Below are 12,934 nucleotides of genomic sequence, written 5' to 3'. Positions count from 1 at the left end.
ATTGTTTACACAAAATGTCCATTTTACATATTTTCACAAAAATATGAAATTCAGTATAAAACCAAAAATCAACTTATTTCTTCACAATCATGTCATCTAACTGTATCACCAATCATTTATATATTCATGTTTAAACACCTTGTTTTTAACCTCTTAATTAAGAGAGTACATTTTGTCATAACTAAACATATTTTAAGTATTTACTTAATGCAGGGGTGTCCAAACTTTTTGAAAAGAGGGCCAGATTTAGCGAGGCAATAATGTGTGGGGGCCAACCATTCACCTTAAAATTCTTTGAACCATCAACATCAAATGCAAATAAACTATTTTCTGAATGTTGTATTGCAAATGGAACACTTCTCATTTATTCATATGGAACACAAATAAATCTAAATAAGTTTATATTAAAATCATGCTTTTTTATGTGAAGATCACAAAATGAAGAAAACATGTCTGGAAAAAAAAAAAAAAAACTTCCTGGAATATTAAATATATCTAGGTTCAAGTGCAACATTACATATTATTCACTATGAAATGCTCACTGTATATTCAAAACATGTAAACACCAACAATTCTCTTATTCAAATGTCTTATTCAGTGAAATCTAAAATTGGTTTTTGTATTTTTTTTAAAAACTGTGGTCAATGGTGCCGGTGGGCCACATATTATTGATTTCATGACAGAGGCTGCGGGCCAGTGGAAATTTGAACACGGGCCGCAATTGGCCCCCAGACCAGACTTTGGACATGTCTGACTTAATGAAATAGAATAACCTTACATGCAGTTATTGATTTACACACACACCATTAACTAACCAACTTATTAACAATCAGAAACATGACTAACTACTGGCTTGTCACCAAACCCAAGAACTCTAACCACACCAACAGTCTCAGTTTAAGTACAGGCCCTAAACCTAGGCTTCAGTTGTAGCACATTTGTATCCCTACATTAGCATTAGCTTAAACAACCAAACAATGTATTGCACTCACACATCATATTTCACACATAAAAATAAAACTACAAACACATTATTGTCCCACAAAACAACCCACAAATGACCAGGAGCCAATAGAAATAGGTAAAGTACACACTTACTACGGTGTCGACCGCCTTTTTGCTTACTCTCCTCGTCACGTAGCATGAAACTTACATTTCTACACACATTTTAGCTAACAGGCAACTTATCACTGGAGCACCCTATTATGTTTTAAACACCTGTACTCACATAAAAGGTGAGAAACTAACCTGTAAGTGTAGGGAAGACACAGCAAAGCCGGACACATGTGACTCTTTCTCCATTCAGTTGGATTATGAGGCACGTCCGGTGCGCACCGCTTACGTTTCAGGTTAGTGTCGCCATCTAGTGTCCGTTTCACAGCATGACATGGTAAAGAAAAATGAAACATTGCAACTACAATAAACTTAAATTGACTTTGCATGGGAAGGAAACCAAAATAATAATCTAAGAGGATACTGGAAGCTAAATAAAAACTTACTTAAAGATACAATCTTTCAACACTTTGTGAAACAAAATGCACTAAATATTTTCAATAATGAAAAGTTAAATAATATTCAAAAATGAGAGTATTTCAAATTCAAAATTAGAGAAACTGCTATTCATCGTAGCAAAGAAATAAAGAAAATTAACAATGCAAAAGAAAGAGGAGTTATGGATAGTTTAAAGCCCTTATTAGATAAAGAGAATCTTTCTATAAGTGAGCAAACAAAAATAATACAACTCTAAAAAGAAATGGATAAATTATATAATGATGCAGTCAAATTATAAACGATCTAGAGCTAAATGGCTGGAAAATGGAGAACAAAATTTGACTTATTTCTTTGCACTTGAAAAACGTAATAAAAAAGAATGAATATGTCGGCACTAAAATTAACGACAACTTAAACACTAATCCTAAAGACATTTCAGAATATGTTTGTTCATTCTATAAAAAAATATATTAATCTATATTCAATTCAGAACACTGTGAGGAATTTTTTAATACAATCAAAGAATTTATCCCTACTATTTCAGATCATTTCAAGAAGAATTGTGATAAACCTCTCTCGAACTTTGAACTTATTGAAGCCCTAAAACATTAGAAAAAAGGTAAATATCCTGGAATTGATGGTTTAGTCACAGTTTTATCTATTTTTCTGGGAGATTATTGAATTCCCATTAATGAATATGTACAAAGATTGCATTGCTAATCAAGAAATGACAGCCACTCTGAAACAAGGATTAATAAGCTTGATTCCCAAACCAAACAATGATTCTTTATGCATAGAACATTGGAGGCCAAATACTCTCCTAAATATTGATTATACATAATTCTCACTTGTTTTTGCCAGACACATAAAAAGAGATCTTGTCGAAATCATGAATGAAACACAGACAGGTTTGATGTCAAATCAACACATAAGTAATAACATTAGACTAATCTTGGATTTGCTTGATTATTCTGAACATGTGGACTCAGAGGTAGTTATAGTTTTTCTAGACTTCTACAAAGTATTTGACACTCTGAAACATCCATTTATATACAAGATTTTAAATGAATAACTCATCATCAAGCTCTGCAGAAGCCTGATAATGATCCTGGTCATTTCAATCAGATGTGTTGGAAGATGGAAACATCTAAAACATTCTGGATAGTGGCCCTTGAGGACCAGGATTAATGACCTCTGATATACGTAGACACCACATTGCCTGCTGCAGCCCACTAGAGCGGTGCATTAACAGGGTGTGGAAAACTGTGAGCAGGGAACAAAACCTGCAGGACACGAGGAGGTTGACATAAGACATGTAAGACAATGATCTAGCAATCACACTGTGTCCATGAACTCAGCTAAATAGTGAGGGAAGCTTGATTGAGAATGGGCCACACCTGGGTGGAAAACATGAAGTCAGAACCCAAACACACTGACATCACCGGGAGGTGGAGACATGAGCAGGAACACCTGGAAACACTAAGACATGAGTAAACACAGGAGATACTCAAAAATCAGAATAAACTAAGACTAAATAACTAAAAGAACCACAAGGGCTAAACACAAAGAAAACTAAACAGAACCTGACAGGGTGACCATTTTGGAACGGTGGTAATTTCTCCTACAGTACATTACATCTATAGAGGAATGATGTGTTTACACAAGATAGATAGATAGATAGATAGATAGATAGATAGACAGATAGATAGATAGATAGATAGATAGATAGATAGATAGATAGATAGATAGATAGATAGATAGATAGATAGATAGATAGACTTAAATAAAACAAAAGGAACCCAGAAAACGTTCAAGCGTGGTCAGGTTTTTATTGATAACATTGCATATATTGCATTTGACAATTATTATTATTATTGTATAGATGTACTACTACTGTATTATTGTTGTTATTGCTTTTCTTATAATTATCTCTATATTCTCATATTATTGTATTGTTATTTCTATTAATATTTTAAATTATAGTGACTGGTATCCTCATTGTATCATTTTTATTGCTATTATTATTATTTTTATTGCTATTATTATTATTATTATAACCATTACTATTAGTACTATTACTATTATTACTGTCACTAATAATATTATGTCCCAATCATCATCATCTTTATTATTATTGTAGCCAAAGAACTGAAACATTCAAGGAACAAGAACATAAACAATCAAACTATCTACAAGAGTATTTAGTATTTGACTCCCTGTCTCAGCCGAACAGTTTGTCCTGTCCTGTCAAGGTCATCTGTGTTGAAATGCTCACTGCAAAGCATGGACCTCTCAGTTGCCACAAAATCTTCCCGTTTCACTGCCCGTTCCCATTGTGTCCTTAAACCACTGTCTTTGGGAAACTTTAAACATGTGAGCAATGTAGCCAGAGATAAAGAATTGTCTACAACAAAAATAATCCCATCATTAATTAGGCCTATTATTAGCTTTATTAGATAGCTCAAATACATTCATCATGTCTTTTTATTACTATAGACTTATTTTGGTTCTTTTTTCAGACATTAAATTCAAGAGCAGATGTTGCTCTTTACCTTTTTTAGCTTTACAGTTTGGCAAAAAAATAGTCGGCTGGTGTTGTGGCGAGCGTAGCGGGGCGGTCGGATCCGTTGGGCCCGGTGAATCTGACAGCTCCGCTGGGCGTGCCACACGTGCCGGTTCACACGCTGTCAGTGAGATGCTTCTGAGGAAGGTGAGAGACATCCCTGAAACTGTAAAGCTAAAAAATGTAAAGAGCAACATTTACTCTTAAATTTTATGTTTGAAAAAAGAACCAAAAAAAGTCTATAGCTCTAATAGATGCTGAATTCTTTCTAACCCATCAATTACTGCAGTAAGTCTGTTTTTTTCTGTGTAACAGGTTGTTGCTAGGAACCCTAGATTCATAACATCAATGGTTCTGTCTGTCCTGTCTGTGTTTATTTCACTATAGCTATAATAATCTGCTAACAATATATTATTTCTTACATGTTCATGCACCGCTGCCTCCACCAGCACCGTTCCAAGATGGCGGCGCTGTAGACGTGTCCCTCTACAGTCGATGTGGCGTCTACGTATATAATGTCTATACATATATGTACTAGGGGGTATTTTATTTTAAGATATGTGTAGAAGAAATCTAAAATAGCCACTTGTCAACCACTTACTAAATACAATTATGTGATTAGAATCTGGTAGGTTGATCTTTATTAACATTAAAATGCTGTGAACATTCCTACTAGAGCTGGGCAATATTGACCAAAACTTTTATCTCAATATTTTTTCTCAAAATGGTGACATATGATATAAATCTAGATCATTTTTATTTCGAATGAAGTCTGAGAAGAAAGATAATTCTGGGTTAAATTTGCTGATCCAAAATGCTAAACAGGCTCATTTGCGAACAAACAGCTGCTCAATATGTGCAACATTTGTTTTTTTCTCCTGTAAGGGACAGCATGTGTGAGTGATATGTAATCTGTAATATGGCTTGTTATGGGGAAGCTCTGAGTTAGGACTCTGTTCTGAGAAGTAAAAGCAGTGACTCTTAAAACTAGTATTTTGATACAAAATAAACTACTATATATAACAGAAAACTCGATACATTTTAAATCTCGATATATCTCCCAGCCCTAATTCCTAAATTATAAAACAGTCTAAATTAAAACATAAATGGATATATTAAGCACGTGTTTATTTAATATACTTACAGTTCATATACAAGTCAACACGTTGCATATTTACTGTTAATTTCCAAATGCTTGTTTTTAAGTTAGACATGTACATTTTATTTTCATAACATATTTTATTTTAATTTTTCATCCTCACTCATGTGGTTTCTGGTATTCACTAATGACTTATTAGACACATTTATTACAGACTTTACATCCTTTAACACTTTGTGAAAGCAGTGTATATTTGTGGAGCTTGTGATTGGCTGATTTTTCATGGTGACGTACGCCATTCCTTCCCCCGTGGTAGATGCTAGAATCTCAGTTAATAACGATGTCACATATGAAAACACAATAGTTATCACTCTACACATTTCACAACAAAGCTCAATGTCCCTGACGTCCCACCTTCAAACAAAACCTAATTTGGCCATTCATGAAAAATCTACTTAACCTCCCACTTTTCTATAGCAATACATACTTCCTATAGGCACTGCACTAGAAATACTTCAAAATATTATCAAAAAACCTACAATGAAATAAGTGCCGGTCAAAATCTGGGAGGTGCCGGATCTTGCTGCTGCAAGATTTTGCACAAATGAAGTTCTGCCTTTCTTTAACCTTGTAAGTTGTTACTGAGGTTAATGAGATCCTTGGAGAGAAAGGAAATGCTATATAACAACTTTGCTCCAACTTAATCCCTCTGTCTGACCGACATAGATGATGAGAACCTGAGGTAATTTGGAGGACTGGTATGTCAGGTGTTGCACTTTAAACCTAATCATTTGTTCTTGTTACAGGTCAAGAGACAAATCTGTGATTCGTCACAATTGTGAGATGGGTGAGGAATTCAATGAGACATATATAACACTTTGAAGGGCTTTGAAGGCATGGAAAACTATAGATATCTTTATTTTATCCTTGTGTTGACGCTGTGCATTTTATCAATTTACAGTAATTCTATTATCGTGTATATTATCTGGGAACATCAAAACCTTCATGAGTCTATGTACATTTTCATTGCAGCTTTCTCAGTAAACTCACTTTTAGTCAGTATAAACATTTACCCAAAACTTCTGATTGATTTTCTATCTGAGAAACAAACTGTATCCTATTCAGTCTGCCTTCTTCAGTACTTCCTATGTTACTGTTTAGGTATTGTAGACTTATTACTATTGGCAGCCATGGCCTTTGACAGGTATGTGTCCATATGTAAGCCTCTGGTATATCCAAACATCATGACTAACAGGACTGTGGTTGTTGTACTAGTTTTTGCCTGGTTTGTGCCTGCTTCTCAAATGTCAGTGTCCACTGTGTTGAGTGCCAAGCAGAAAGTCTGTCATTTTGTTATAAAAGGATTTTTCTGTACCAACTCTATCTTTAAGCTACACTGTGTGAACTCAAAAGTGATATCAGTATTTGGTTTGGTGTCTTGCATGTTTATATTGGGTATTTGTCCTGTGTTTTTTGTTTTATTCACATATGCTAGAATACTTTTCATTGTCTACAAAAGCAGTAACGATGTGAGACAAAAAGCTGCAGAGACGTGTTTACCTCATCTGCTGGTTTTATTGTGTTTTACTGCTTTAGGTACATATGATGTCGTTTTCGCTTGATTCGACAACAACTTTCCCAAAATTGTGCACTTAATCATGACTTTACAGGTTGTTTTATATAATCCTCTCTTTAATCCAATTATTTATGGTTTCAAAATGAAAGAAATATTTAAACGCCTTAAGAAGTTGTTTTGTTGTACATAACAAAGGTGAAATAGTTACATTTCTATTGAACAAATATTTATACAATACTTTTTTCCTATCTTTTTCTTGTTAGTGTTCATCACATGTACAAATAAATCAATTTCACTGATAATTTACTATATACAGTACGTGTCATAGTCATTCCTATGCATAGGACCACAGGTTAGACACACACACACACATTTAGCTCACTTCCCTCAAATTTTTCAATTTTGCTTTCATTTGAGACAAATTCATGTAATACTGCAAGTTCTATATCATTGGTAAAAATGTGTAAACATGAAAAATCAATCTAAATGTTAAATCCAAATGTTAAATCTAAATGTTAAATCGGTCGCTACCCCGTGTGAAATGTGGGTTTTAGATTCAGATTTAACATTAGGATTTAATATTTACATTCAGATTTAATATTTACATTTAGATTAGTTTTCCATCAGTACACTTTTTTAATAATGATATAGAACATGATGTTTTTCATGAATTTGTCTCAAATAAAAGCAAAAAAATTGCTAAATGTGAGGAAAGTCAGCTAAATGTTCAAAATATGTTGTCTATGAGAAAGTGATCGAGTCTTTACATTCGGCACCCCATACCTAACTGGGGTGAATAGTTGGATGTGTGGAGTGCACACACTGCACATGAGGCACACACACACACACACACACACACACAGTTTATTGTAATATGGAAGATTTGTAAATGACCCTTCGGGTGAATCGCACCATTTCTGTCATTTGTCTTGAATTTTGCAAAGTAAAGTTAATTAAAATAACCTGCTGTGTCCTTAAGCTGCTGTGTGTCATTATTCCTTACTGACAATATTTGTCAAGTAGTTAGGATTGGCACATCTGATGGAGCTTTTATGTCCACTGATTCTCTTGACAATAAACCTGTCACGGTTTGCTGTTGTTGTGGACCCAAATGCAAGGAGAGACGGAGGCAGGATAGACGCATAACGTTCTTGGAACCAGTCCATGTTTATTCTCAAAATCAAAACTTAAATCCAAAAAACAGGAGGGGAGCAGGAACAGGGAGCAAGACCAGACACACTGCACACGAAGGGAGACCACAAACCTGACAACATAATACAACGAACCAGCAACCACACTGTGACCAAGCACACATTTAAATAGTGAAGGAGGCCTGATTAGGAATGGGCCACACCTGGGTGCAAACATGAGGGAGCTACTCAATCACCAAGCACTCACACAGACATCACTGAGGGGTGGAGCCACAAGCAGGAATCCCTAAAACACAGACAAGAGTTAACACCAGACGAGACTCAAAATAAACAAAGACACAGAATAACTGAACTTAACTAACAGAACATGACAAAACCAACAATCATTCTGTGTACAAGCAGTCAGATAGTGGGGAAGGCTTGATTGGGAACAGACCACACCTTGAAAATTTCCAAATCTTGAAAAAGTCCATATTTTGTAAACGAGGTCTTAAATGATGTATGTTCATTTTCCACTTCCTTTGTCAGCTTTTTATTTATTTAGTTAGTTAAACAAACTAACTTAAAAAAATAAAACATCTGAAAAACTCAAATCAAATAAAAACAAATTACATTTCAAAAAGTATAATGACCCTGACACACACTCATTCACTCCATTGTATAAACTACATTTGTTCTGGCTTGTTTATGGGTTCTGGGACTGTTTACACACTTCTTAAAGAGACAACGTTCTGAATGTGGTTTAGCAACACGACAATATTAAATCACACATTTCAGCCTCAATGAAGGAAAAAATCAAAAGTGACACAAAATGTTGATATTGTGCTGCTAGTGATTAATAAAAGGCTCTTTGTGACATTTTTATCCACTGACTTTCACCAATTATTGTTTCTCTTGTAAAACTATATTGAAAAATAAAATTAAAAAAAGTTTATATCGCCTATCACAATTTTGAGGAAAAATATAGAGATATGAATATTGGTCTATGTCACCCAGACCTAATGTAAACAAAGCAGTAATGTTTTATCTTGTAAAACATGTAATTGTCCAAACTGTGAGAAATGAGGGGTCCGAAACACGGCTTAAAGTAGGATTTTATTAACATGAGTGTTACCTAAAAAAAAAAAAATAAAATAAAAAAATCACTGATATGCTGCCTTGTTATGTAGCAAGTGTTGCTAATGCTACACTTCTTTAGTTGAACTAAGTAAAAAGGCTGTGTCACTAAAAATAACTTGTCGACATTTTTGTTTGATGTAAATTGTACATAGAACCAGTTTGATAAACTGCTTACATGATTTTTTATTATCTTGTATCCAAATTTTCCATTTAGGGCAATATTTTAAGTTGGTGAAATGGTTTGTTTTATTGATAAATAACTTTAAAATAATCTAAATGATCTGAATGGAGAAAAAAAAAAAAATGATTGCGATTTTATAAAGAAAAAATTGTGATTTTTATTTATTTTTTTTCCTTATTGCCACCCCTCCAAAAAAATGTTTTTCTTTGTAAAATCGCAATAACAGTTTTTTTTGTTTGTATGTTTGTTTCTTTGTTTGTTTAAAATAAATTATTTGTCATTTTGTTTCCTGAAATGTTTTGTTTTGCTTTAAACGCAATTGTTGAGCTGAAAAAACTGTGTTGACCAATCAGATGAGAGGTTGGGTTGCCTGGGGAACAAGCCTAACTGTCCATTACTAACAGTCCACTTTTATTGTCAGTTGCTCATCATCTCTGTGAGTAACAGCACCATTTTTGTGGAGCTCTTCAAACAAATTTTCTTCAACTGTGTTGATCAGACGACATCTTGTGGTGAAACCACATTTCTACCAGTGGAAACAGGAAACCGGACGAACTGGATGAAAAAATGACGGCCCAGCAGCATCAGCTTGAAAGGTAAGACATTTTTTTATGAATTCGTTTTTTTAATTTATATTTTTTTTTTGGGAGGGGCTCAAGTCAAATATTTAGAGCTATTTCCTTCATAATTTTGTAAATATTTATTTCGAAAATGGTCCTGCCTCACTTCCAAATGTTTTGTAGTAGTTTTATGTCAATCAGAAAGACTCCACATGTTGGAGAAATAATGAAAACGTATGGTTTATACCAGTGTTTCTCAAATGGGGGGTACGTGTACCCCTAGGGGGGAGGCAATGGCACTACAGGGAGTACTTGAGAGAGATAGAGTAAAATTAACAATAGAAAGCTTTGAAAAATGGGGTTTTATGAGGTTTATTTCTTGTTAAAAATGATCATACTAAATTTTACCGGAAACTTACAAAACGACATTAAAAACACACAAAATATGTGAAAAATATACAAAAGGACAAACAAACACACACACACTAAGAGAGAAAATGACTTACTATTACCAGCTAACACACAAAACAACAACAAATACACCAGTGTTTGAAATAACGGCGTTTAAAATAACGGCGTTTGTTTTTCAGTAACAGGGTAATCTAACTAATAAACTTTTTACGCCATTACAACTCCGTTAATGTTAATGAACATTAAATGCGGTGAGTTACATGTATTGATTGAATAAACTGTGATCAGAAAGCTCCCCTGGCTTCATATGCAGCTATAGTGAGGAGGTGGGTTAAAAACAAGGTGAGCGATTATGATTGGCTAAGACGGCGTCATGTTTCATGGTAGCCAATCAGAGACAGTGTTTTTACACATGTGGCAGCACACACACAACCACTACAGATTTGATGAAGATGCAGAGATGGCGATCGTGGAGCATTCCGATGAAAAGTTGTTATTTTTAAGGTGGCGATACAAATACTACTTTAATTTAATTGTGGTCAAAGGCAAGAACGTGCATGTGAAGTGTACTTTATATCCAGGAGTGAAGACTTTGTCCACATCCGTTGTAAGTAACTAGAATTTAATGAAGCACCTCACAATGACACACGGTTTTTTTTTTTTTTTTTTTAAGTATCGCAAATACTTACTTTCCTTGTTAATGAGTTACTTTTATTATAGAGTAATTAAGTTACTAACTCAGTTACTTTTTGGATCAAGTAGTGAGTACCTATAACTAATATTAATAGTTATAATTACTATATAATATTACTTTTTTAAAGTAACGTTACCAACACTGAAAGACACACAAAATAAGAGAAAAATATAGTGAATAATTAAAAAGAACAGACAAACAACAACAAAATAGACACTAAAAACACACAAAATGATGTTAGAAATGATATTGATTAGTTATTAATATTAATATTATTATTTTCAGTTTATGTTCTAATCATTAGAACATGAACTGAAAATACAAGGGTCAGTCTTGGTCCCACGTGATGAAGGAGATGATCGTAAATGGTAAAATCTATAGAAATAAATCTATTCAGGAGGCACTAAATACTGTTTCATTCTATTTATTTACAAAATGAGATTCTTTCAAATGTGTGTTATCACTCATTGTTTCCATCATTGTGCTTTATAGTTGTTTTTTCACAGACTTCTGAATAAAATGTTGTAGTCGGATAAAAGGGAGTACTTGGATTCAGAAATAAGAGAAAAGGGGTACTTGAGTCAAAAAAGTTTGAGAACCACTGGTTTATACTGTATGAAGTAATGACCTGTAGCCATTGGAGAGAAAAAGAATCTCAGAGCTGACTTTTAATTAGAATTTTCAATCTGAAGTGAGGCTTAACTCGTAACTGGAACTACACACTTCCAGCTAATATGATGATAAAACATGGACAGGCTAAACGACAATGATGAGTACTTTTTTGTATTTATTTTCATGAATCCTAACCTGATTCCATGTCTATGTTACAGATCACAGAGAAAGGACAAAGTGTGGATAATCGGCTCCAGTTACATCCGGCGGGGCGAGGAGGCTGCACTAAAGTTTTTTGGAGACAATTTGGGACTGGACGCCAACGTGCAGTGGTTTGGAAAAGGAGGGATGAGGTGGGAAGGAGTTCTGCCTTGTTTTTATGGTCAGCTTTCCACCCAGGGACCCCCTGACATCCTCCTGGTTCACGCCGGAGGAAACAACCTGGGCATAAACAGTGCAAATAGTCTGGCCTACACTATTAAAGAGGACTTTACCAAATTGCACATTAAATTCCCTGCAATGAAGATCATCTTCTCCTCCATTAATGAACGCAGATCCTGGAGGTACGGGAAGCTGTCCCAGATCATCAGGGACAGAAAAACCATCAATCATTTTGTCAAGAGGGCGTCTGTCTGTTTCAAAGGAGACGTTGTTGAACATCCTCTCCTGCGATTCTACAAACGATCACTGTTTATTCCAGACGGAGTTCATTTCTCTGATGAGGGAAACCACTTATTCTTGACAAGCATCCGCTCCACCCTCCAGAACTTTCTAAAGGAGTCAAAAATACCAACAAGGACCATCTCTGGGGCAACGATGCCAATAAGGACATTCTCAGTGACAAAAAGCAGTACAGCAACCGTCTCTGGACATAAAAAGAACATTACACCAATCAGCTGGCCTTGAGGAGGAGGAGGAGGGGCTGGTTGTGGTCACCTGGTGGTACCCCCCACCCCTTTTCTACAATACTGCTTATCTACTGCCCACCCAAATCTATGAGGTGCCAAGTGTAAAAATGACCCATTATTGTTTATCTTGTAGAACTATTGAAAAAAAAAAATAATAATAATGGAATTTATATCACCTATTGCCATATTGAGGAAAAAAATAGAGAGATGAATATTGGTCCATATCACACAGGCCTAATGTAACCAAAGCAGTAACATTTTATCTTGTAAAGAATATGATTGTCTAAACTGTGTGAAATGAGGTGTTCAAACACTGCTTAAAGTAGGATTTTATTAATATGATTGTGTTACCTCAATAACAAATATAAATCACTAGACTGATGTGCTGTATGTTATGTAGCAAGTGTTGCTAATGCTAATGTTACACCACTTTAGTTAAACAAAGTAAAAAGACTGGGACTAAAATAACTTGTCTTGTAATTACCTTGTCCTAAATTATCTTTTATTCCTATTTTTCATTTCGGGCGATGATTTTAAGAAGGTTTTATTAAAATAACTTTAAAATAGTC

General features: G+C 34.6%; 2 protein-coding genes across 2 annotated transcripts; both read left to right on the top strand.

The window, feature by feature from the left end:
• Nucleotides 1-6,049: 6,049 nt before the first annotated feature.
• On the top strand, nt 6,050-6,775 carry LOC114460382 (olfactory receptor 142-like). Its single transcript, XM_028442337.1, has one exon. The coding sequence runs from the start codon at nt 6,050-6,052 to the stop codon at nt 6,773-6,775; it is 726 nt and encodes a 241-aa protein (XP_028298138.1).
• Nucleotides 6,776-9,545: 2,770 nt separating this feature from the next.
• LOC114460385 (uncharacterized) lies at nt 9,546-12,564 on the top strand. The gene is made up of 2 exons (XM_028442340.1): nt 9,546-9,776; nt 11,676-12,564. The coding sequence occupies exons 1-2, from the start codon at nt 9,748-9,750 to the stop codon at nt 12,361-12,363; spliced, it is 717 nt and encodes a 238-aa protein (XP_028298141.1). The 5' UTR covers nt 9,546-9,747; the 3' UTR covers nt 12,364-12,564.
• The last annotated feature ends 370 nt before the right edge of the window (nt 12,565-12,934 follow it).

The sequence above is a fragment of the Gouania willdenowi genome, unplaced genomic scaffold (genome assembly GCF_900634775.1).
Source record: "Gouania willdenowi unplaced genomic scaffold, fGouWil2.1 scaffold_434_arrow_ctg1, whole genome shotgun sequence".
Classification (NCBI taxonomy): domain Eukaryota; kingdom Metazoa; phylum Chordata; class Actinopteri; order Blenniiformes; family Gobiesocidae; genus Gouania; species Gouania willdenowi.
Note: the sequence above shows the minus strand (reverse complement) of the source record. Positions and strands in the feature narration are given on the sequence as shown.

Coding starts and splice junctions, on each gene's coding strand:
- LOC114460382 (XM_028442337.1), top strand. CDS start 6,050: ATGGAAAACTATAGATATCTTTATTTTATCCTTGTGTTGACGCTGTGC.
- LOC114460385 (XM_028442340.1), top strand. CDS start 9,748: ATGACGGCCCAGCAGCATCAGCTTGAAAG. Junction 9,777..11,675: donor CAGCAGCATCAGCTTGAAAG/GTAAGACATTTT, acceptor TCTATGTTACAG/ATCACAGAGAAAGGACAAAG.